The sequence below is a fragment of the Podarcis vaucheri genome, assembly GCF_965113315.1.
Source record: "Podarcis vaucheri genome assembly, chromosome: 2".
Lineage (NCBI taxonomy): Eukaryota > Metazoa > Chordata > Lepidosauria > Squamata > Lacertidae > Podarcis > Podarcis vaucheri.
Window position 1 is genome coordinate 25187303 of NC_138760.1, and position 25612 is coordinate 25212914.

At 46.9% G+C, this 25612-nt stretch overlaps 1 protein-coding gene across 5 annotated transcripts; it reads right to left on the minus strand.

Annotated features, from left to right (window-relative positions):
- Window positions 1–668: 668 nt before the first annotated feature.
- Window positions 669–25608, minus strand: TROAP (trophinin associated protein). 5 transcript variants are annotated; one of them, XM_082212498.1, is made up of 17 exons: window positions 25458–25608; window positions 22851–23098; window positions 21544–21736; window positions 19913–20070; window positions 18389–18470; window positions 18096–18172; window positions 16607–16719; window positions 16039–16082; window positions 13941–14041; window positions 12334–12427; window positions 11444–11568; window positions 10044–10103; window positions 8385–8459; window positions 6432–6530; window positions 4928–5288; window positions 4041–4213; window positions 669–1618 (listed from the first exon to the last, which is right to left on the minus strand). In XM_082212498.1, exons 2-17 carry the CDS (start codon window positions 23043–23045, stop codon window positions 1553–1555), a joined length of 2016 nt encoding a protein of 671 aa, XP_082068624.1. In that variant the 5' UTR covers window positions 23046–23098; window positions 25458–25608; the 3' UTR covers window positions 669–1552. The 5 variants fall into 5 exon arrangements, with proteins under 5 accessions (XP_082068624.1, XP_082068621.1, XP_082068622.1 ...); XM_082212495.1 differs by having other exon boundaries at window positions 4041–4216; XM_082212496.1 differs by lacking the exon at window positions 25458–25608 and adding an exon at window positions 25321–25442 and having other exon boundaries at window positions 4041–4216.
- Between the last annotated feature and the right edge of the window lie 4 nt (window positions 25609–25612).

The following is a 25612-nucleotide window of genomic DNA, read 5'->3' on the forward strand; positions in this document are numbered from 1 at the left end:
TCTCAAGGCAAATCTTTTAAAAAAAGTAGTATAAACACTGAGAACTGGGAAACACTGGCCTGCGAGCGCTCCAATTGGAGAACAGCCTTGACCAAAGGTGTCATGGGTTTTGAAGACGCTCAAACTCAGGACGAAAGGGAGAAACATGCTAAGAGGAAGGCACGCTTGGCAAACCCTTACCATGATCAACTCCTGTCCAGAAACCTATATCCCCACTGTGGAAGGATGTGTGGATCCAGAACTGGCCTCCACAGTCAGAGGGCCATCTCACTAGTGGCACCCGCCCTGTGGAATGCCCTCCCACCAGATGTCAAGGAAATAAACAGCTATCAGACTTTTAGAAGACATCTGAAAGCAGCCCTGTTTAGGGAAGTTTTTAATGTTTGATGCTTTATCGTGTTTTTAATATTCTGTTGGGAGCGGCCCAGAGTGGCTGGGGAAACCCTGCCAGATGGGCGGGGTATAAGTAATAAATTGTTATTATTACTGCTATTATTATTAGCCCCTAAAGTTTGCTGATCCCAGCAAATAAGAGACTCCACACTCCAAGCTGGTCTGGGGCTCTAGCAATGGAAGTGAAACCAACCAGCATTCTGTTGCCTGGTAGTGTTTAGCAGAGTTTGCCCCAGCACCTGCAACAACCCTAGAAATCAAACAAGCTGAAAAGGTTTCCCTTTTTAGAAAAGTCTTTATTGACATCATCGTTTATTTACATCGTTGTTTATGAGTCACCTTTTTGTCCAAAAAGGACATCCCAAGGAACTTACAGTTTAAGAACTTTTAACTTAGAAGCACCGCTGCCTTAAAAAAAAGAAAAATAAATTCAGTCCATTAAGTGTTCTAAACCCAAGGACACTGGAAGATGTCACTAACCCGATCACAGCCAGAGCTTGACACCAAACCCATCTTTCGAACCTCACCCTAACCCACCATCTGTGGTCAGAAATTATATAAAGGCCCCTCTCTGCCAACTATTTCCCAAAACTGTTACAGGCATTTACATACAAAGAACGTAAAACACCCACTCACAAAAATTGACAAATTGAGGCAGCTCATGACAAAGTCTTGCTCACTGGAATAATCCTGCTCACCCTTGGGGGAGAGTTGTGCTCTTGCTTGCAAAAATAGCAATCTAAAGCAATTAGGAAACGTTTTTAATTTTTCTCCTTTCTTCCCACAAAAGGTATGTTTCTTGCATACCATATTAGCCTATTGCCTTTTGCGCCAATGCTTTGCAGTTCAGTGAAAGCTGGACTGCAGGTCAGCTTTCCCCTTTCACAGCGCCACCAGCCCCATCTTTTCTGCCATGCACTGGACGTTCTCCGAAAAGGAGGGGAGATTTCGGCTCCTGGTCCTCCCAGGCAACCCCACTGAGATTCAGAGTCCCAACAAGATTCGTCGGTGGTCAGGGAGTGAGCTTGAAAGGTAGCAGCTGGAGGTGGATCATCTAAAGTTCAGAAGACAACAGAACATCGTATGTTGGTTCTAAGGAACTTCACTATGCTGTCTCTGTATCCGTGGGTCTGGCAAGCAGGCAGCATAGCCCAGACCTTCACGAGGGCAAAACCCTTTCTGCTTCCATGGGTCGGGATGGGGTTGCAGAGATAGGTATAAAGTGCTGGCGGATAAAAACATGAGCAAGAAGTGTTATTGCAATGAGACACGCATGGGCTAACCAGGGGAAAAAATATGTTTCTCTGCACATTTGACCCAGAACAGACTGGAGGAGGGTGGCCAACTTTTAAACGCTACATCTCAAGTAAAACTTAAGGGTTTAGGCTCTCAGCCTGAGCTCAGCATCCAAAGGAGAATGAAAAGTCACAGAGCTCTGACCCACAATGCCAGCTCCAGCTCCATTTAAATTTATTATTATTATTAATTCAACTTATACAACTAAACCCAGAGGTCTCAGGACGGTTCACAACAAGACCACAACATGTAAAATCAAACCATAAGCAGTAACTCAATAACACCCCCCAAAAAGTCACATTCTTAAAGGGTGTTGGATGTCAGTATGATCAACCAAAGGCCTGGTTAAAAAGAAACGTTTTTGCCTGGTGCCTAAAGGTGTGTAATGAAGGCGCCAGGCGAACTTCCCTGGGGAGAGCATTCCACAGACAGGAGGCCACTGCAAAGAAGGCCCATTCTCATGTTGCCACCCTCCGGATCTCTCGAGGAGGCGGCACACGAAGGAGGGCCCCAGAAGATGATCTCAGGATCCGGGTAGGTTCTTACGGAAAGAGGCAGTCCTTGAGGTATTGCGGCCCTGAGTCATTTAAGGCTTTATAGGTCAAAACCAGCACTTGGAAGTTCTAGTGGATTACTGGCATGATGGGGCTAATTCTGAGTTCATGCCATGAGCTCCTCTAAAAAATATATGCATCAGTGCATTGATTTTGCGTTGCCACAGAGCAGCTTTGGCCAGGCCTTTCCCATGCCAAGAGGTGGTTTGGAATTAAATGTGCTATGCATACAAAAGTGCTTTGAAGAGAACATGTTTCTGTCAAAGGGAAGCTATTGGTAGGTGTCTACATCTGACCAGAAACAGGTTCTTCAAATTGTGCAACTGTGTATGTGGCATGCAACACATACACACACCCAACAGTAAATTCGCACCCAAGGAATGGACTACGTGAGCACCAAGGGGGAATATATTGAAAAGCTACTCAAAGGCTGCTGCTCCTTTGGAAAAGAAATGCAAAACATTCGATCACAACCCACCACTCAATTAATGGGCATGGGTTCACAGAGCGGAAGACTCCACTCTTGTTACTTGTTAAATGGTGTCCTCTGCCCAACCTCAAGGGTGAAAAGACAGGTGCAAACATCTCTGCACCACCAATTCCCTGCAAAAGACATCAGGTGAAGTTCGCCTTCTTGTGCTGTCGCAGCTGGAAATACAGCTTCTTAAAAGGTAAAGGAACCCCTGACCATTAGGTCCAGTCGTGACCGACTCTGGGGTTGCGGCGCTCATCTCGCTTTATTGGCCGAGGGAGCCAGCGTACAGCTTCTGGGTCATGTGGCCAGCATGACTAAGCTGCTTCTGGCAAACCAGAGCAGAGCACGGAAACGCCGTTTACCTTCCCGCCAGAGTGATACCTTTTTATCTACTTGCACTTTGACGTGCTTTCGAACTGCTAGGTTGGCAGGAGCAGCCACCCGTGTCCCGCTTACAGCCTCTTACGTGTGAATAAAAGAATGGCGAGGAGTCACCATTCATAATAAATAATAATAATAATTTATAATTTTTTACTATTTATGCTGGGACACGGGTGGCGCTGTGGTGTAAACCACTGAGGCTTGGGCCTGCAGATCGGAAGGTTGGCGGTTCGAATCCCCGTAATGGGGTGAGCTCCTGTTGCTCGGTCCCAGCTCCTTCCAACCTAGAAGTTCGAAAGCATGTCAAAGTACAAGTCCGGCAGGAAGGTAAACGATGTTTCCATGCGCTGCTCTGGTTTCGCCAGAAGCAACTTGGTCATGCTGGTCACATGACCCGGAAAAACTGTCTGCGGACAAACGTTGGCTCCCTCGGCCAGTAAAGCAAGATGAGCGCTGCAACTCCAGAGTCATTTGTGACTGGACTTAACTGTCAGGGGTCCTTTACTTTTTTACTTTTATTTATGCCCCACCCATCTGGCTAGGTTTCCCAGCCGGGCTCTGGAGACCTCCAGTCTGTTCACGGAGCTATAGGACACTTAAGCTCTTCACGGAACATATTCCGAGTCCTGGGAATGCTACCAATTGCTCCGGCTAAAGGCAAAGTACTGTTTTGCACGGGGCAGCTTGCTATGGCATGGCGTGCAGCCCATTGGCAAGCCGCAGTCTTCCAAACAATTCTGTCTAGTGAGAAGCAGTGCTTCCATCGTGCAGTGGCACCATTCGGAAACCGAGGAACAGCCAAGGTTTCGTGCCTATGTGCAGCAGAAGGTTGGGCAAACCGCTTGGTTCAAAAGCAACCTTGTTTACCCCTTGCTGAAGGGGACTGGAAGACAGCACACAGCTCTTTGCTTCATCAAGCTGAAGCACACTGAGATGCTTACCATGGCGTCCTGGACCTCCAGCATTTTGGCCACAGGCTCTTTGCATCGCTGCGTCGAGGGCTGCGTGACAGAGGCAAGGCGGGCGGTATAGAAGGCACATTCATCATTTAGGCGTGCCTCGTGGAAGCGCATAGGTGCACTAAGGAGGTCATCCAAGCGCTGCTTGACTTGGTCTACTGGGGAAAAGACAGCAATGGCAAAGATATAATAAATAATAATATACATATATATTCATACATGCATACATGCATACATACATACATACATACATACCCTGCCCATCTGACTGTGTTTCCCCAGCCACTCTGGGCAGCTCCCAACAGAATATTAAAAACACGAAAAAATGTCAAACATTAAGATATGGACTATTTTGTAATCAATGATTAATTGCAATTATTACTATAACACTTTTTAAAGTGTCCTAGCAGCAAATATTTATGGACTATGGCCAAATAGTTCTTAACACCTGAAGGACAGGGAAGACACACAATGAGAGCCAAGTGGAAAAGCAGGGCATTTAAATTAATGTTATTATTTCAGATAGGATCCCTACCACACCAGTTTGTCATACAGCGGAACCTCGGTTTTCGAAAGTAATCCGTTCCGGAAGACTGTTCAACTTCCAAAACGTTCGAAAACCAAAATCTGAAAGTGGAAGCCTCAATACAATAGGGAAACTCAAAATGGAAGCTGCATAGCATGTTCGGGTTCCGGAAATTGTTCAAAAACCGGAACAGTTACTTCCGGGGTTTCGGCGTTTGGGATCCAAAACGTATGACAATGCAGGTGTTCGGGAACTGAGGTTCCACTGTAAAAGGATATTAATATTATCACTTGCCTTAAAAAAAAAATAACATGAGAATCTAACTTAATCTATCAGGTCTTACCTGCACTATTTCCACAGGACGACATAAGCCCGAGCAAAGGCACGGAGGTACCACTCCCGCTGGATGCCGGGAGCTGGACTGAAGGCATCTGAGGGATGGAGCAAACAGGTTGCTGGCTGGAGGTCGTGGCATGTGTTGTGCCAGGTTCAGGTGCCATAACAACAGACCCTGGCGCCAGCTTGCAGAGGTGTGGTCCAGGAGATGGCACAGGGGTAGTGAGGAGACCAGGCTTGGGAGCCTCCTGGGCAGGCGAGCAATGATCCGACAACAGTTTGTGCAATTCCCCCAGTGCGGGGGCAATGTCGTGATTGATGCCGTCATTCACCTCCTGTTGCAAGAGCTGAGCAAGGAGCTTGATGCGCTGGGGGAAGAGGAGGACAACGGCTGAAATGGGGCAGGTAACTCTAGCTCAGCCGCTTGATAGGCTTCATCTTGTCTACGGTGGGAACCCCAGGCTGAAAGTAAACCAGACCTCCCAGAATGCCAAAAGCTACCCAGGGGTCAACAGGGACTGAGATGTTCCTCTGCAGCCATCAAAGCTAAATAATCCCCCCCCCCAAAAAAATGTATGAAAGCACAATTTGCGCACAACTGGATGCCATTTCCAATACGATTCCAAGCTCTTGTAGTAATAATTATTATTTATTATTTATACCCCGCCCGTCTGGCTGGGTTTCCCCAGATACTCTGGGCGGCTCCCAACAGAATATTAAAAACACGATAAAACATCAAACATAAAAAACTTCCCAAAACAGGGATGCCTTAAGATTTCTTCTAAAAGTCAGATAGTTGTTTATTTCCTTGACATCAGATGTCTTCTAAAAGTCATCGACAGTTGTTTATTTCTTTGACATCTGATGGGAGGGTATTCCACAGGGCGGGCGCCACTACCAACAGTGGTGTAGCGTGGGTTGTCAGCACCCGGGGCAAGGCAAGTAATTTGCGCCCCCAACCCGTGGATTTGCGCCCCCTAACCCTAACCCCCAGATGTTGCGCCCGGTGCGGCCGGCCCCCCCTGCACCCCCACGCTACGCCACTGACTACCGAGAAGGCCCTCTGCCTGGTCCCCTGTAACCTCACTTCTCGCAGGGAGGGAACCGCCAAAAGGCCCTCGTAGAACACGGTGCTTCCTTTACAGCAGACTATTCTGATCCAACAGCTGCCTGCTTTTCCCTCTGCAATGCTCTCAGCTTCACCACCCACACCAACCCTATCAGTACTACAGGTAAAGCCAGAATTAGAACTTCATCCTTCTATTTCTTTGAAAAAAGTTTATTTTCTATCTTTCTCCAACCGCCTCTCTGCAGTAAACTCAACCTCACAACAGAAGAAAATTCAAAAGTTTGAAATGTTTCAGAAAACCACAAAGGAGAATTGTGTTAAAAGTAACCACCCTATCCTTTTCGTTATCAGAATTTGCAAGCAGAGCCGGTTTAAAGGATTAGCCGAGTTACGTGCTCGGAGCCAGTTTCCACCTGGCAGAACAATTAACAAAGATGCTTACCTGGAGTTTCCCCATTTCTGGGGTGATCACAGGAACAGCTGCCACCTTCTTTGCCGATGCTGCTAACTCATCCTTAAAGAGCCGCACAGCAATGCTTTCCTACGAGAGAAGGAAAAAGTCATCTCGCCTCCCTGGGTTCCACTTCCACCCCACCAAAGCTACCAACCACTGAGAGGGCGGTGAGGACAAGGAAAAAGTGGGAAAGATGGCAGGATCCCAAACCTACTGCTCCCTGCATCAACAGGTGTTCTGACTATATTCTAGGAACCAATTCAGTAGTAGGCTAAAGTTTAGGGAGGGAAAAAACCTACAAAAACATATCAAGCTGGGAAAATGACCATTGCATACTTGGGTTTAGCAAGTCTGTTGCTACTGGCAAATTAGGCAGCATGCATATAAAAATATACCCCATTTTACAAACATTCAAAACCGTAGCTAGGAAATATGCCTTTGAGCACCTCATAAAAATGGGAAGAGGAAATAGAAGACCTTCCCCATAACACGTCCTCCATATCATTACTATGCAGTCTAGAGATGTAATGCTGTGAACACCTTTTTTTAAAAAAAAAAAAAAACCTTACACAGAATTAGATCTGACAAATAATCCTCACAACCAATCTTACATGGGGAAGGGGGCAGAATGCATTATCTGATTCAGGGTTTCCCAGACTTGGGTCTCCAGCTGTTTTTGGGCTACAGTTCCCATCACCCCTGACCATTGATCCAGCTACATATGGATGATGGGAGTTGTAGTCCAGGCAACAGCTGGAGACCCAAGTTTGGGAAACACTGCTCCAATTGAACACTTTCTGTTGCAGCGTACAGTGGTACCTTGGTTCTCAAATGCCTTGGTTCTCAAACACTGAAAACTCGGAAGTGTTCCAGTTTTCAAATGTTTTTCAGCAGCTTTCGTTTAAGTGCAGGAAGCTCCTGCAGCCAATCTGAAGCCACGCCTTTGTTTATGAACATTTCAGAAGTCGAACGGACTCCCGGAATGGATCAAGTCTGGCACTTTTGTTTTTGCTATTTATTTTGTGTTTTTGCTTTTGAGGCTTTTTCAGTTAATTTTTTTTTATGATTGTGTGGAACCCAGTTCAGCTACTGATTGATTGTGTGACTGCAGAAATGGATAAAAGCCCCCCATCTAAACAATGACTATCATCAGTGCAGGTAAGAAAAAAAATTAATTTTATTTTTTATCATTACAATACTGTCTTATTTATTTTATAGTACAGTAAACTGATTATTGCTTGCATTTTATGGATCAATAGTCTCATTAGATAGTAAAATTCATGTTAAAGTGCTGTTTTAGGGGATGTTTTTAAAAGTCTGGAACGGATTAATCCATTTTGCATTACTTTCTATGGGAGAGCGCATCTTGGTTTTGGAACGGACTTCCAGAACAGATTAAGTTTGAGAACCAAGAACTCAAACAACAGAAGCTGCCAGACTATAAAGATTTACGAGACGCGGGTGGTGCTGTGGGTTAAACCACAGAGCCTAGGACTCGCCGATCAGAAGGTCGGCGGTTCGAATCCCCACGACAGGGTGAGCTCCTGTTGCTCGGTCCCAGCTCCTGCCAACCTAGCAGTTCTAAAGCACGTCAAAGTGCAAGTAGATAAATAGGTACCGCTCCGGCGGAAGGTAAACGGCGTTTCCGTGCGCTGCTCTGGTTCGCCAGAAGCGGCTTAGTCATGCTGGCCACATGACCCGAAAGCTATACACCGGCTCCCTCGGCCAATAAAGCGAGATGAGCGCCGCAACCCCAGAGTCGGTTACAACTGGACTTAATGGTCAGGAGTCCCTTTACCTTTTTAAGAAACCACATACAAGGCGTTCTTAAGCAGGTGCTTGAGCATAACATATTAAGTGACCGGAATGCATCGGAGCAACATGAATACAAACAGCTGCTCCCATGGGAAAGGGTTCTGAGTTTTATCCACATGAATTTACCCATGCCACAGCAGTGTCATCCTCCTTGGAGTCCACAGAGTCCTTCAATGAGGTGATCTTGCTTGCCAAATTAACCTGGAAAAAGCAAAATGGACAGGGTTTTTTGGGGGCACCAACGGGTTTCAAACCCTGCTATGTTTTTACAGCCAACCTAGTCACACAGCCAGGAATTACTTTCTCGTTCTGCGACCAAGGAACCTTTAGGGGAAAGTAAGAGAAATCAAAATCCTGGGAGCATTTTTGTAAGTAACACACACCAAGTTACCACAATCCCAGCTGATGCTCAAAGAGGGAAATTTTGTACACAGTATAGCATCCCTTCGGCGGCAGCTCATTGCAGCGACTAATGCTAAAATACATATGCACACACTTTTGCATTTAAAGAAGCAAAAATTCAAGTACGTGGCAGATGAGTTTGCTGGTGGGCAAAAACAAGGGCAAAAATAGAGCCTCCATTAGGATCCCCACCCTCCAGAAAATATAAAATAAGGGCTATACACCCTCAAGTATCACGTGCAGCTGTGCTTGTGAGCCCACTGAGGAATCTGCCCACCATAGCAAGATGCTTAATGAGTAAGAATGGACAAGGACTTGCAACAACATTTTGCAGTGTTGAGTGACCCTATTCAGGATGCTGCATTTGATTTTCCCATTCCCCACCTGGTCTTCCACTTCAATCCCCGGTCAATCACTCATCATTCCGCAGCTACCGAGCATGTTCAGTCTTCGTGGGGCTGTTCCACCAACTCTTTATGTGTTTTTTTTCCTTTTTGTATTTCTGCCAACGCTCCTTTAAACCTGCTAACATGTCTTTCTTGGGCACCTATGCTGCTGTTTCAGCCGTGTAACGACTGGCCCCCAGAAAACAGATTGACTCAAGTATATCCAATGCCTATTCCACAACGGCAAGTCTTCTGACTCACCCAGGAATTGGTACGGTCAGTGGGAACCAGGGATCTTTTAAGAAGTAAAAAAAGCAAAGGACCCCGGGACGGTTAAGTCCAGTCAAAGGCAACTATGGTGTTGCGGCGCTCATCTCGCTTTCAGGCCAAGTGAGCTGGCTTTTGTCCACAGACAGCTTTTTGAGTCAAATGGCCAGCATGACTAAACCGCTTCTGGCGCAAGGAGGACCGTGACAAGTGCCAGAGTGCACGAAAACACTGTCTACCTTCCCGCCGCAGTGGTACCTATTTATCTACTTGCACTGGTGTGCTTTCAAACTGCTAAGTTGGCAGGAGCTGGGAAAGAGCAACGGGAGCTCACCCCGTTACACAGATTTCAATTGCAAACCTTCTGATCGGCAAGCCCAAGAGGCCCAGTGGTTTAGACCAGTGTTTCCCAACCTTGGGCCTCCAGCTGTTTTTGAACTTCAATTCCCATCATCCCTGACCACTGGTCTTGCTAGCTAGGGATGATGGGAGTTGTAGTCCAAAAACAGCTGGAGGCCCAAGGTTGGGAAACACTGGGACCAGTGTGGCCCGCGTCTATCTTTAAGAGCATCCTACTTACTAAGGATTCCAATACCTGCTCACAGAAGTAGAAATGGGACATTTCAGAGGGTTTTTGGTAAAGGACTCTCAGATAGTTCATGATCTGAGCATTTTTAGAGTATCAGTTCCTGCCCTCCTACTTGGTTTAGATAAAGCACTGGGCACCCACCTTCTTAGCTTTAATGCAGGAAGAAACAGGCGCCCGGTTCCGTATCCAGGGACTGCGATGCTGGTCCAACATAAGAGAAAGTTTTCAGAGGATAGTGTGATGGGAGTCACAGTGAACAGCAAGGCACATAACTTGAAAAAGATGAAACTAACAACTCCATCGTTCTGCCCGGATACTGAGCTCCAGCGTCGAGGGCCTTCTGGCGGTTCCCTCGCTGTGAGAAGTGAAGTTACAGGGAACCAGGCAGAGAGCCTTCTTGGTATAGTGGCACCCGCCCTGTGGAACACCCTCCCACCAGATGTCAAAGAGAAAAATAACTACCAAACTTTTAGAAGACATCTGAAGGCAGCCCTGTTTAGGGAAGCTTTTAATGTTTAATAGGTTATTGTATTTAAGTGTTTTGTTGGAAGCTGCCCAGAGTGGCTGGGGAAACCCAGCCAAATGCGCGGGGTATAAATAATAAAATTATGATGATGATGATGATGATGAAAGAAGATGCTCAACTGTCGAGCATACATTCTTCATGCAGAAAGTCAATACCTGCCATCTCTAGTTAAGAGGATCCCAAGGGGCAATGCCCCAGACCCCAGAGAGCCACTGTCAGTCACAGTAGATAACATGGGGCTAGGTGGCTCAGTGGGCTGACTCAGGATAAGGCAGCTCCCAGGTTCTTGCACCACTTTAAAACATTTCTTTCCCACTCTGCCTTGCCATTCATTTCCAACAATAAGATAATCACAATGAAGTTCAGCTGATTAAAAGAAAAACAGAGAAACATGATAACTATTCTTATTCACTACGAGCCTCTGCGAAAGGGGCCAGGCGGTCAAAGCACATTAGAGTGGGTTGAGAGTCAAGCATTTCTGGGGAGCTTGCACCATAGCTAGTAGGCTACCACAGAAAAGGCCCTATTTCCCCAGTTGCCACCTGCTTAACCTCTGAAAATGGGAGGCGCCTGGAAAAGGGCTTCTCAAAATGATGTTACTGGCCAGACAGGTTCAAAAGGGCACAGGTAGGGCACACTAGGTACAAGGCATATAGGGCTTTATGTTTTCTGTGGGGGTTTTTAACCCAAACTGCCAGTTGTGTCTGAAATTACACAGGAAGCCAGCACAGATGTTTTTTGGCATGGGTAATGTATGTTGCCAGCAGCAGGGATGATGCACAGTCTGCTGGTTTCAGACTATTAAGCCCAAGACAATAAAGGATAGGGCTGGTAACTAATCTCTGGTACCAGCCCACCAGAGCTACATTTCCCTCCTGTTTCACCCCAGCAGCGTCAACACAAATGGTGGTTTTCCAGGACATGCCCATAGCTAGCTAGGAAGTGGATGCAGACTTCTGGGCAAGACTTTTAGCAACAAAGCGGCAGGCAACCTCGCCAACCCTGAAGCACAAACCGAGGATTGCGGGGAAGCAATGGGAACCCTCCGAGCTAATCCATAGGGGGTATGGTCAGCAGCTGAACATCTTCCGCCTGGTGTGTTGGCTAGCTGGGCTTCAGAAGCTTCCAATTTCTGCAGACCTGTGAAATGGGACAGAAAGGGGGGGACCAGTTATATTATTATTTTATGATTTTCAGTTTTATACATTACAATAATTTTACAATCATTTTAGCATTTCAAAACTCAACTTCCTTCCCCCTCTTTCTGTGCTTCCTTAAATTTGTTTTTTCTATTTTCTGCATATTCCAAATTAACTTAATTTACTCATTTATTCATCTGCTTTAATCGTATACTCTTATAAAGCTGCAAGCTATTACAATAATCCTGCCAATGTTTACAGTTTATTTGTAAATATTCAATAAGCCACTTCCACTCTTTTATAAAAAGTTTGCCGTCTTGATTTCTTATTCTTCTGGTAAGTTTTGCCATTTCTGCATATTCCATAAGTTTTTGTATCCATTCTTCTTTCACTAGGACGTCTTCTTTCCATTTTTGGGCAAGTAACATTCTTGCTGCTGTAGTTGCATACATGAATAAATTTCTACATAGTTTGGGTAGTTCTATCCCAATAATTCCCAAAAGGAAGGCTTCTGGAGTTTTTTACAAACCTTATTTTAAACATCTTTTTCGATTCATTATATATCATTTCCCAGTAAGCTTTAGCCTTACTACAGGACCACAACATATGATAAAAAGAAACCTCTTTCTCTTTACATTTCCAACACTTATTTGATTTTGATTTAGGAAAAATCAATGATAAGCCATGTGCTTTGATACCACGAACTTGCAACTCCAAGCAGCCGCGAGGAGGACAAACGCCCAAGCAACTCCTCTGTTACGTATACCTTTAAGACGCTGTGTGGAGCGGCAGGACACACGCCCAAACTTTTCCGTTGAGCGCACACTCGTGCAGGGCAATGGCAAACAGGCACTTTCCCCCTAGAGGAAAAGAAACAATAAGTTTGCAGCTCTCAACAGTGCAAGCCTTGCTCCCAGAAGGTCTCCCCCTACCCAGCTATCTCCCCAGGGTCACTCTGTACACAACTAAGAAAGTACTTTTTCAGGAAGACTGTGGGGAAACTGCGTTGAGCAGACAAAGAATCCAGTAGCCAGCCGGTGGTGGACCAGTGTGCCCAACTGTTTTCATATCCATTTAGACTGGGGAGGGATCCTTTTTTAGCCTAAGGGTCACTTTATTATTATTAGTATTAGTATTAATCTTTGCGATTAACTTGCCTAAGATTCAGGACAAAGTGCCACGTTTCAAATATCCACCACCACCCCCGACAATTTCGCCTTTGAAATCCCGGTCATGTCCTGGGAAATCCAGACATATGGATTCGACTGGCCAGCTAAACCAGGTGAGGGTAGGGCCCAGGGCTCAGCAAACTTTTCAGCAGGGAGCCGGTCCACTGTCCCTCAGACCTTTTGGGGGCCCGGACTATATTTTTTTTGGGGGGGGGGGAATATTAACAAATTCCTATGCCGCACAAATAACCCAGGGATGCATTTTAAATAAGTAGACTCGTGTAAAAACACGCTAATTCCCGGACCATCCGTGGGACGGATTTAGAAGACGATTAGGCCGGATCCAGCCCCCGGGCTTTCGTTTGCCTACCCATGGGGTAGCCGATGGGTCTCAAACCCCCAGTGAGTTAGGGACTTTCCCTCCATGTGAAAACAGGCTCTGCTGGATTGAGCAGATGAGACCAATAATGGGCCCAACAGACAAGAAGGCAGTTTCTGCATGGGCTATAAAAGGAAGTGAGGGGTAGATGGGATTCATTAGCCTGGGAAGGTAGCCCATCTAGGAGAAGGAAAACTCTGATCTTAAAGCTCTACTGCCTTGCAGGATTTCCTGTGGAGGCTAAGGAGTAAACCCTACATAGGAATCCAGAGTGGAGTCCCTAAGACAGTTGGATGGTGCCTTGTACACCTCCTTCTGGCAACTCCTTCTGCAGCCCAGCTGGTGACCGATGTATTGCTCTGCTTTCCTTTGGAGGTCTTGCCGTCTGGGCAGTCCAGGATCTCCATGCACACTGCTCAGGCTTGTGCCCCTGGGAGGTCGCTTCGGTTCTGCAAACACAGTGGCTTGACTTCACCCCCAGAGGCTCACTCTATTAACTCTTGAGACAGATGGATGCCAACAGCAGCACCAAGGAGCAGAGCAAGGTCCCACTTGTTGTATTCCAGAATGCCAATGGGCATCCTCAGCTGTTTCACACCAGACACCTTCCTTGGGATTGTTCCACCAACCCTCTGGAGATTGCAGCTGCCTCTTGCCCCCTGAATGCCCACCTAGGAGCAAATCAGCACCCCAGGAAGTAGAGGAGCGTGAGAGGAAAGCGCATGTTGCTGGGCATTGAACCCAGCAGTGGAAACTGAGACAGACACCTGGTGACAGGGAGGGCACTAACAGAAATCAAGGCCTCCAATACTGTACTCTGCTCACCCTAGTGCTCAGATCGGCAGTTGCCCTTAGGGCCGAATGGCTCACGCCGATGTTCAGCAGGATGCTAGCTTTGGCAGCCGGGTCGGGCACGAAGCCGTCATCTGCAAATACAAGGGACAAAGTTGGCAAGCAGGCAGGCAGCTTCACCATTAGCTCCTGCTGTTCACATTCCAAAGGAAACCAAGAACAGCTCTCTGCGAAGCAGGTCACGCAGCCTTTATAACCAATTTGGTTTTGCTCTGTGTTATTCCCCACTTGCATGCTTTGTTCTCAGCAAGACATGAGAATTTCAGGAAGCGGCAATTCAGGCACTGTATATGGAATGCCAACTGAAGGTAAGGAATACGGCTGAGACCATTATTATCAAAATGCACACGCAAGCTCTATCTTTCAGTTTTTGACTTTTATGCTAATTAGGGCCGGGTGATATATCAATATACAGTGGTACCTCAGGTTAAGTACTTAATTCGTTCCAGAGGTCCATTCTTAACCTGGAACTGTTCTTAAGCTGAAGCACCACTTTAGCTAATGGGGCCTCCTGCTGCCGCCGCATCACCGGAGCACGATTTCTGTTCTCATCCTGAAGCAAAGTTCTTAACCTGAGGTAATATTTCTGGGTTAGCGGAGTCTGTAACCTAAAGCGTATGTAAGCTGAAGCATATGTAACCCGAGGTACCACTGTATCATTGAAAAGCAGTTTGAAGTCTGTATTGTGATATCCATTTCATCGTCTTTAATCTTACAATGCGTGCGCGCCATGCAAAAATCACGATGTGGGAAAAACTGAAGCCAGACGATGCTTCTCTCGATTCCTGCAGCCTCTGTTAATTCTGACGGCTCAGCAGTCCCCTTTCTCATGCAGGGGGCAGCAAATCACAAGAATGGGAAAAATCACATTGCAGGAAAAACCGTGAAGCCAGCCAATGTCTCTACATAGCTCTATCCTTATTTCAGACATTGTAATATATCAGTATATCTCGCTGGCGATATAACATGAAGTTGAAAACCAGGTATCACCCAGCCCTACCGTTTGCCTCCACATAGCTCCATTCTTATTTCATACAACATGATGTATTGGTATATCACAATGTTTAACTGGAGATATTTTGCATTGTTGGAAACCAGAATATCTCCCAGAACCTACTGCAAACACTTGCCATCACATTTTTATCGACACCCATAGTGGGCAAGAATGCAAGCCTGTTGGTGTGCTAAAAGGGGGGAGTGTGCTGGATTTTGGACAGTGCTGTGACGAACATATTCTTACGCACGGCATAGGCACTTGAGGAGAAGTTGTTCTGGCTGATGGCACAGTCCATGAATCAGCTGGGAATGGCAGCGTGTATTTTTTTAATGCATTTTACATACAATGTTAAGTTAGGAAGAAAGAAAAGAGGGGGAATGGTGAGTGGGGTGGGGTCGGGTGGTAATGCTTCTATTCTTCTGCATAGATATACGTGTGGGGTTTTGCATCAGCGTCACTTGTGTGGGTTCTCTTGTTGTATTTCTTTGGTGGTGAGAGAGGTTGGGGGTGTATGTTAACAGTTTAAACACTAAACTGTCAAATGAATTACATGTGCCAAGTTTGGAAAATAATCTATTAGCCATATCATGTCTTGTGAAGCAAGGGTTCAAAGTACAGTGGTACCTCGGGTTACATACGCTTCAGGTTACAAACGCTTCAGGTTACAGACTCCGCTAACCCAGAAATAATACCTTGGGTTAAGAACTTTGCTTCAGGATGATAACAGAAATCGTGCTCCAGCGGCGCGGCACAGCAGCAGTGGGAGGCCCCATTAGCTAAAGTGGTGCTTCAGGTTAAGAACAGTTTCAGGTCAAGTACGGACCTCCGGAACGAATTAAGTACTTAACCCGAGGTACCGCTGTATCTTTCTCCGATTCAGGTTGTACAATCGGAGAAGGCAGGCAAAGTTGCTACAGCTTCACTGAAAAATGGCTGACTTGTGTTTCAAGACCAACCAAGCTGTGAGGATGAGTCTGGGGCATGTGTGAAAGCTGTCTAACAAAGCTTTGCATAATGTACGCAAACACCCGTCTATGTGTCTGGACAGAAAATAATGATGGTGCGGCCACTCACCTTTCCATGGTGTCCCTGTGATTTCCTTCTTCCCAGCCGAGTCACTGTTTTAAGAGCAGACAGGAATGAAAGGTTACACAAGCCTCAAAACAGCCAACATATGTGGAACACCTGTCTGCTGGCACCCCCCTTTACAAGGATACAACAACAATCTCACACACACACACACACACACACACACACACACCGTGGATTTATGCTGGGATGTATTATTGGCAGAGGGTAAAGGCACGATTTGGAGAGGAACAAGTCACAAACTTTTACATTTTTCCCATACCTACTGATCAAGGACGAAGGACACTCTGTAACCTTGGCTGTAGACATCAATCTGAAAAGTGCAGGCAAGGTGAGAAGGTGGAGTACAGAAGAGTTGGAATGTAGGACTTTGCTGTGGAAGTGAGAAGGGAGATGGGGACCCTACCTACCACCACCCTGAGAAATACTGGGAAACCAGGGCAAGCAGAACAATGGAATTTTTTATTTGCCATGCCTTGTGGCTTCACAATACCCTTGCATTTCACAAATGACGCAAGCTGCCGCCACAACTAAGCAGCCAGTTTTTCCTCACCTTTGCGTTGCAATGCCCCCCTCCAGACCTTCTGCCTTGGGCCTGGGGGCAGAATCTTGGGGCTTGCCCACTCCCGGGTTCTCCGTGGGTCGGCTTGGCTTCACCAGCTCCACCTGAAGCAGACGTCAAATAGAGTCAGAGATGCAAGGCAAGCAGCGCCCAGGCATTATTCCAGAGGAAAGAGGCACAAAGTCAGGCAAGACAGCAATCACGCAACAGGGCTAGCCATACATACAGCGGTGTAGCTAGCTGCTTGGGCGCCCAGGGGGGCGTGGGCACGCCGGGGAGGAGGGAAGCACTGTAGTGCAGCTGAGGGCGAGGCAGCAGGAGGACCAAAGCCCCCCACTGCTGTTTCGGGCCGTGCGGAGCCCGTGTCACACCCAGGAAAGATGCGTGGCTCGGGCACAGTAACAGTCCCAGGAGAGACGCTTGGCTCGGACGCGTGACTCGGGTGCACCCCGCAGTATGGAGTCCAGTTCACCTCTCCCCCCCTCCCGAGATACACCTCTGGATACAGAAACATGTTGCCAGGTTAAAAGGGAAGCCTATCAGCTTTGGGCAGGGGGTCATAGGTACAGATACAGCTGTCCACAGACCTCGCCGTCAATGCACACTAAAAGGTGGAGTTGAGAACGGTCCTCTACTAAAGTTTGTATGAAGGGCAGAACAATTATTTAAAAGTGTAAGAAGCACAAACAGCATCAGAGCTACCACCTTTCAAAACATGCTGAAGTTTTCTTCCCCTTAATACCCTGGAGAAGGAGTTAAGTATTCTAAGCCATTTGTGTGCAACAGAGAGAGAGAGAGAGAGAGAGAGAGAGAGAGAGAGAGAGAGAGAGAGAGGAGCCCTCCCAGCAATATCCACTGAGAAAGTGCAATGATTCCTACAAAATGCTGCTGCATATGGTGCCATTTTGGAACAATAATTTTAGTGGAAATGCTCAGTACCCACTTTGGGCAGGACTTCTGGCGGGGAGGATTTAGGGGTTAAAAAAAAAGTCTGGACGGATGGTCAATAATAATATATAATAATAATAATTTATTATTTGTACCCCGCCCATCTGGCTGGGTTTCCCCAGCCACTCTGGGCGGCTTCCACAGAAGTTTGCATCTGTTACATTACACCCTGATCTCCCACCCTGCCTTATGCTTAGAGGACACAATCCCAATTCTTGCTTGCCAGGGACTCTTCCAACCACAAGCCTACACAGTGGTACCTTGGAAGTCAAACGAAATCCATCCCGAAAGTCCATTCGACTTCCAAAACGTTCGGAAACCAAGGTGCAACTTCCAATTGGCTGCAGAAGCGTCGCAAGGTGTTCGTCAACCAAGGTACGACTGTATGCACTTATTAGCTAGCACAGCAGCTCCAAAGCAAACATCTTCAGAGGCAAGTTCAACCTTTTCACACCTTCCCAAATCCCAGCATTCCTTGCCAGGGTTGCCACCAGATTGTCAGAGAAAATGAAGAAAAGCATCAGTTACCTACCCGAGGCCCAGGGTTCTCAAATGTAGCCAACCGCATCTTATGCTGCTGAGTGTTCAAGAACTGTGGCTGATTCACATCTGTTGCGAGACAAGAGAGTTGGGGGTTTTTTAAGGAAACCAGGGGGGGAAATGTTTCATTTGTCATTTGAGAGCAATTTCTCTACACCCATAAGTGTTTGTTTTGAATATTTCAAAGTCCCACCAGATTGCAAACACAAGGAGCTGCATGAAGACTCTGCCTGACCGGACCCTGTTCTCCCAGGTGCCAAGAAAGAAACCTAACTTCAGTCGTACCTTTTGAAGTTGATCTGGAGATGTACGACATGCGAGGAAGATTCGCGGCAGGAGCCCCTGTGTATAACGATCCTCGACCAGTCTACAAGGAGAGAGAAATGGAAGTCCAGCATTCCCAAGAAAATGAAGTCCAGTATTTCCAAGTTACTGCAATGCTAGGCCTGTTTCCCCACATTACAGTCACCAGGACCCCATACAATAGCTTCCATAGCTTTGAGAAAATGGCTAACTAGAGCAAGGCATGCATCTAGGCTGGACGGGCAGGCTCAGACCCAAGACAGTGTAAAATCAGGACAGAGTTATGCTTAATGGTTGTGTGACTTTAGCACCAGCATGGAACACCTTTCCCAATACGAAGACGGACTACTTTGTTCACATCCCTATGGGCCAGCCCGTCAGTTCTCGCTATTTATATAATGCTTCCGACAAAAAGTTGTTAAAGATGCCTTAAGAACAGGTTTCGACAAACATTTCAGCAAGCCTAAATGTCAGCATACAAAAATTAAACACAAGTGCACAACAGCACAGCACTGAAGCCGAAATCACAAAACGTAAGTCAGAATTGAATCCATACACAGACACAGACAGACAGAAGCAGATGGTCAAGCAGAATTTCCTTCATTGAAAGCTCCATCTCATGAGCTATAAGGGCAGGGTTGGCCCAAGACATTTTAGCACCTGAGGCGAACCATGAAATGGTGCCCCGCTCCATGCCAGGAAAGAAGGGATGGGAGAACGTCTACATCAGGAACAAGAGGGAATATCGATCTACACTGGCATCCGTTGCCCCTGTCAGTGGCAGACCGGGCAAGTCTCAAATTTCAGCTGTGTGATGAAATTTCAGCCCTGTGAGACGCCAAAATTTGGTGCTCCCACCTCTTACCCTCCATAGTTCAATATAGCGTGCTCCATCGTTCTAAATCATAGTTGTGGCGCCCTCTGCAGCACCCTCGAGGCTCCACACCCAATGTGACCAAACTGGTCGTGCTCTCCTAAATCTGCCTTTGCCCTTGTGGATCCTGCCGCCTGAAGCAGTTGCCTCGCCTTGCCTTATGAGTGGGCCGGCCCTGTGGAAGATACACTAAAGACCTCCCTAAGCTCAGAGCTCTTGCCCAGAGCAGGGGAGAGACCCTGTGGCCCAACTCGAGATATTGTTGAACTCTCAACTTCCACCAGCTCCTGGCAACCTGCCCACTGGACAAGAATGAAGTTGAGGGGAGCCCAGCGGTATTTGGATGGCCACAGGTTCTCCACCCCAGGCCTAGAGGTATAAACTACGTACATACATGCTGGACACATGCTCTATTCCAGTGCTCCCCAAACTTGGGTCTCCAGCTGTTTTTGGACTACAACTTCCATCATCTCTAGCTAGCAGGACCCGTGGTCAGGGATGATGGGACTTGTAGTCCAAAAACAGATGGAGATCCAAGTTTGGGAAAACCTGATCTATTCCATTTCAACACAGCAGACAAGCACACGCCACACAAATGCACAACAGCACTGATGTATACAGTAGAGACTTACCCCAACGATGGTTGAGCATGCTCTATTCCCTCTTAAAGGAACTCGTCCGGCCAGGCTGGGCTTGTGGGCTGCACTTACCATGTGGTTTGTCAGCCCTGTGTTGGACAGGATGCTGGCAAGAGCCGCTACATCTGGCACAAACTCAACTGTGCTCACTTCTGCAAGGAAAAAAAATATGTTTGGGGATCATATCAGCAGCACAGAGAAGTAGGTAAGTGTAGTCGCTGGTGATGGGTAATCCAATGCGGTTGGTCAACCCACATACCTCAAAGCTGGTCTCCAAAGCTCTGGAATATTCTCCTAGCCCTGCATGGGACGTGTCCTCAAAATGGCAAGAGCCAACTCCAAGAATGATACCAGGATCCCCAATAGGGGATTTAAGTCTAAGATCATCCAGAGTATAGTCTGTCACAAGCAAACAGCATGGTACAGTGCAGGAGAAACTAGGTGTTTTTGCTTCTTTTTTACAGGCTAAAAAATGTGTTAAAATAGGATAGAGATCATTGCAGGTTGAGAAACTGGTTTAAATCTAAATAGCTGAAGCAAATGAACACAGGGAGCTATTAGAACCACCTTGCTGTTTATTCACACTCATAGGTTGCCTGGTAAATGGCCCAGTTTGATTCCTCCGTCAGATATCCCAACTTAAGAAACAAACCCTTTTTCCACATGAGTAGCTTCATAAAAAAAGGTAAAGGACCCCGGATGGTTAAGTCCAGTTAAAGGTGACTATGGAGTTGCGGCGCTCGTCACACTTTTCAGGCCAAGGAAGCTGGTGTTTGTCCACAGACAGGTTTTCCGGGTCATGTGGCCAGCATGACTAAACCACTTTTGGCGCAACGGAGCACTGTGACGGAAACCAGAGCGAACGGAAACGCTGTTTACCTTCCTGCCACAGTGGTACCTATTTATCTACTTGTACTGGTGTGCTTTTGAACTGCTAGGTTGGCAGGAGCTGGGACAGAGCAACGGGAGTTCACTCCGTCACGGGGAAGTTGCATTAATCCACTAGTTAAAACCCAGACATGCAATTTTGTTTTCTCTTCAAAGACATCGGGTCTTTCAAAACCAATAATGAGTCTTCTCAGCTGTGATCAGCCGCAGTTTAAGCACCCTGTTGCACCTTCGTTCGTGTGTGTGTGTTTCAAGGTTATCCTTGTAAGGAACTGAGCGAGGTGGCTCATGCTTTTTGCAGTAAAACAGTGAATATGCAGAAAAAACTTATAGCCACGCAACCACCCTAAAGATATTTATTTGTGCTACATTAGAATCAAGGGCTTTTCACAATGACTCTAAAGCAGCTTATCTTTACCAACAGTCATCAGAGGCAGGTTAGGCCAAGACCACCTAACAAGGATATAGAACAAGATTTTCTGCATCGAGCGCCATATTCCAGCTACCCATTGTCCCCAGGCAGAGGTCAATTTGCTTCCCTTACATTTTATGATTTAGCAAGCAGCAGAGCCCAAACAATCAGAGCTCAGCCAAAAACCCATCAGCATGGACCACTCATTCTATCAAGTTAAGGCCAGTCGCAAAACATGGTTCACAATGATTCATCTCTGCCAAAAACAAAAACAAAACAGCAGCAGCAGCACACTAGGAAGATCCTTTGCTGTCATGATCAATACCTTTGCCATTGGGCACGTGACCCTCATTCCTGTGACCCGATGTGCTCAGAAGCATCTCTCCCAGGGGTTCTCTAGAAAGGATCTTGGGCATTAACCCAGATGCAGGTTTCACTGCAGAAGCATCAGGTACTAAACCAGAGTGAGGAACCTTGCTCATCTCAATCCCTTTCCTCCTCGCGTTGGACAGACATGCCTAGAGAGAAAAGGAGAGAGACAAGGATTCTACTCGTTCCAGTGCTATGTTCCAATCAAAAGGCTTGTCGCCATTCAGGAAAGGGCAACCGAATTCTGGAAGAGGGCAAGCCTGCCAGTGGGAAGAAGACAGGCTCCCTGCGAGTGAGGCCATTCTACTGTCAGAACAATAACTCCCGAGTCCCGGTGCTCAGCACTACCTTTGCTGGACAACCAGACCCCTAAGGTATACAGTGTTTCCCAAGCTTGGGTCTCCAGCTGTTTTTGGATTACAGTTCCCATCATCACCGACAACTGGTGCCACTAGCTAGGGATGATGGGAGTTGTAGTCCAAAAACAGCTGGAGACCCAAGTTTGGGGAACACTGATTTAGATAAAAGGCAAGGAAGGGGAGATGTGATGGCTAGATAAGATAGATAGGGTATGATTATGCACGCATTGAAAAAGTGGGTGGATAAGAGGTACTTATTCACTTCCACAAGAAGCAACGATGGCCCCCAACTTGGAGGGTTTTAAAAGAGCACCAGGCAAAGTCAAGGAGGACAAAGCTATCGACGGCTACCTCCAATATCAAAGGCAGTACATCTCTGAATACTAGTGGCTGGGAATCGCAGGTGGAGAGAGCACTATTGTTTTCAGACTTCCCATAGGCATCTGGTTTGTTGCTTTGAGAACAGAATACTGGACCAGATGGGCCATTGGGCCTGATCCTGCAGGGCGGTTCTTATGGGAAATGCTGACAGCCCTCTGCACTAAGGCTGTACATCAAAAGTGTTTGGCAAGGAAAGTGCTCCAAAACAGCAAATGAGGATACAAGGACTGATTTGACAGACTAAGCGGGGATAGCATCTAGAAATGGGAGATCAGCACAGGGCATTTCCGACTGCTGAAAATTCTACCCAGGTTTCTATTTGCAGCCTTCGGCAGCTGCCACCCAAGCAGATTTCAAGCTTGTTCTGAAAACCTCGAGGGCTAGAAACCATTTCATTAAAAAGTGAATACCAGCACTGAAAGAGTGAGGGGCTGCAACAAGCAGGATGCAACACAGGTAACAATTTTCTGAAATCGGAGAGGGAATACCTAGCCTAAGCCAAAGGCAGCTCCACCACACTCACCTGATGAAGGCTATTCTGTGGCTGCTGCCGAGACTGCTTCACCTCTCGTGGGATTCTGTTTTTGCGCAGCACTGGGATCTTGCTGCTGCTCAGGGCACCTGAAGCAAGCGACGCGCTTTTCTCCCGTCCTTCTCCTGCAGAGGTCACAGGAAGGGGCAAGACTTCTTGCAAGTTTTCCTTCCCAACTCGAGCCATTTAGAATTCCTGTGCTGATCCTACAGTTGAATCCTTTGTGGCAGTATTTGCACCTATGGGTAGGGGAGAGAAAAGGCTTTTGAAGCAAGGAAAGAGAGAGAGGCACAAGGAAGCCACCTATGGGGCAAGACTAATGCAAATAATACTATTTGTTCCCCACAACAAATGCTTGGTTTGCTGTTTTTTAGCTGGCGAGCACAGCAGGCTAACTGTATGCCTTCAAAAGTGTACTGAAGAGCTGTAACACAACCAGGTACCCAAACTGGACCCAAACCGTTCCTTCCTTTGCCAGCTGTCACCTGGCAAAATTCTTTTCAGCAGGCTGTTAATAAAGGTGTGACCGGAAAGTTTGGTGAATGGTCACAGAAATCAGACAGTGAGAAATATTCAAACATACAATCAGCATCAGAAACCCACGAAATGCTCACAGTTGTGTATGGAGATGAAGCTGTAACTCAAAAGACAGTGTAGGAGTGGTTTAAGTATTTCCATGAAGGGTGGCAAACTACTGAAGATGGCCCTCGGTCTGGCAGACTGTCGATGAGCAGAACTGTGGCAAATGCCAACAGAGTTTGTGAGTTATTGATGTGGGATTGGCGTTTGTCCATCTGAATGATGGCGGAAGAATTGCACATTCCATGTGAAATCGTTACTGAGTTGTCCCACCCTCCATATTCTCCCAATCTGGCCCCACTGGATTTCTTTCTTTTTCCAAAACTGAAATCTGCACTGAAAGGGCACAGATTTTCCAATATTTCACATGTCCAAACTGCTTTTAATAAGGGAACAGAAAGTAGTATGAAAAGAGGACTCAAACAAAAGTTTCCAACAGTTCTACAGATGTTGTCAATGGTGCATTGTATCAGAGGAAGCCTGCTTTGAAGGCCTGTAAGGTATGTATGTTCAAATATTTCTCGCTGTCCGATTTCTGTGACTATTCACTGAACTTTCCGGTCACCTTGTAGAAAAGGGAAGGGAAACAGTGCACGGCCACTAATTGTCGGCTCTGTTAAGCAGCCAGGTTCTCCACTCCATCAGCTATCACCAGTCAGCAGTCATTTCTTCAGGTTGCAGCAGATGAAGGGAAGTAAAGGTTTGTTGGAACACTTCAATAGAACAGCTGAGAGACGGGCAACTTTGTATCCAAGCTTGCTTATTTCCTCCTCCCTCATGACCCATTTTACTTCAGTGCTATGACTTTTTTAGAATGCAAACCCAAGGGTAGGTACTGCCATTTTTCTTCTTCTCTTTTTTTAGTGATTGGGAACCTTTCTTGGCTGAAGCATGGAATACAAATTCCTTCTTTAAATGAATAATTTAAATAAACTGCTGGCAAAATTCCCTCTTTTTTGTGAATATTCTATAACAGCTGCACCAAGGTAAGGTCCAAGAAGCTTCACCACTAGCAAACTAATATCCTTTAGCACATTAATGTACACCTAGAGACCCCAAACCAACACTACAGGCCATTTTCAGAAGGCCATCCAAGAAGAGGAATGAGAGGAAAGGCAAGAGCTGGTCTTCTTTAGGGCCATGACATCTTTTGTATAATAATTTATTATTAGTTTCCAATTGCAATAACCCAATAAAAGCCTGATTCGTACAATACCAAATTATAATACAGTGGTACCTCTGGATACGAATAGGATCTGTTCCGGAGCCCCGTTTGCATCCAGAAGCAAACGTAACTAGCGATGGCCCATCTGTACAGGCACGCGTCGCTTTTCGCCGCGTCTGCGCATGCGCGAACGGCAAAACCCAGAAGTAACACACTCCGTTACTTCCGGGTTGCCGCAAAGCGCAACTCGAACGCGCTCAACATGAAGCATATTCAACCCGAGGTATGACTGTACAATCAACGATGCCAATTGTTCAGATGCCAAATTGTGTTATTTTGTTCCGCCGCTGCCCCCCGCCCGCCTCATGCTAGAATTGACGGTTTGACCATTTACTTTAACCCTGCCTTCCAAAAACATATCAATTCCAATGACACACCAGTCAGAATAACGAACCCTTAGTACCGCAGCTGCAGGTTTTTTTTTTTTAACGACTTCCATTGGCGTTTAACGGTCCTACAACAAATGATGAAGAAATTCAAACTCTCTCTTTCCTTCTTCTCGCGTGCGGCTATTAGTTATAATTCTGCCTTTGACGTGACGGCGGGCGTCCGGGAAAATCCGGGCGCGTGGCGGCAGCCCCACCCCGCTGGCCCCTTCAAACTCTTCGGTCTCCCTACGATACCGAAGAACCAAAGCTCGACTCGCTGGCCGCCTACCGAGTCCCGGAGGCCAAACGTTTCGCAGGACGCTTCGGAGCTCAGTAAAGGCTTCCATTCCTTCATTCCCTCAGTCCCCTTCCCTTGAACCCCGGACCCTCTTCTCTCGCGCAGCCTTCCTTCCCCTCCCCGCCCACCTGCCTCCGGCCAACTCCTCTCCTTTCCTTTCCGCCGCCGCCGCCGCCTCCTTCTTCTCAGGCGAGGCCGTTGACGCGCAGCCATCCGCCTCTCCCGAATCAAGTTCATAAAGCAGCGGGACGAGCTGATTGGCCTCTCCGCTCCCTCACGTGGC

Excerpts from the sequence above, each read along its gene's own strand:
- TROAP (XM_082212495.1), bottom strand. The coding sequence starts at position 23,045 with ATGGCTCGAGTTGGGAAGGAAAACTTGCAAGAAGTCTTGCCCCTTCCT. Across the intron at positions 21,737-22,850 it reads CACAGAATAGCCTTCATCAG|GCATGTCTGTCCAACGCGAG; the intron begins GTGAGTGTGGTG and ends TTTTCTCTCTAG. Across the intron at positions 18,173-18,388 it reads CTCCAGATCAACTTCAAAAG|ATGTGAATCAGCCACAGTTC; the intron begins GTACGACTGAAG and ends GTCTCGCAACAG.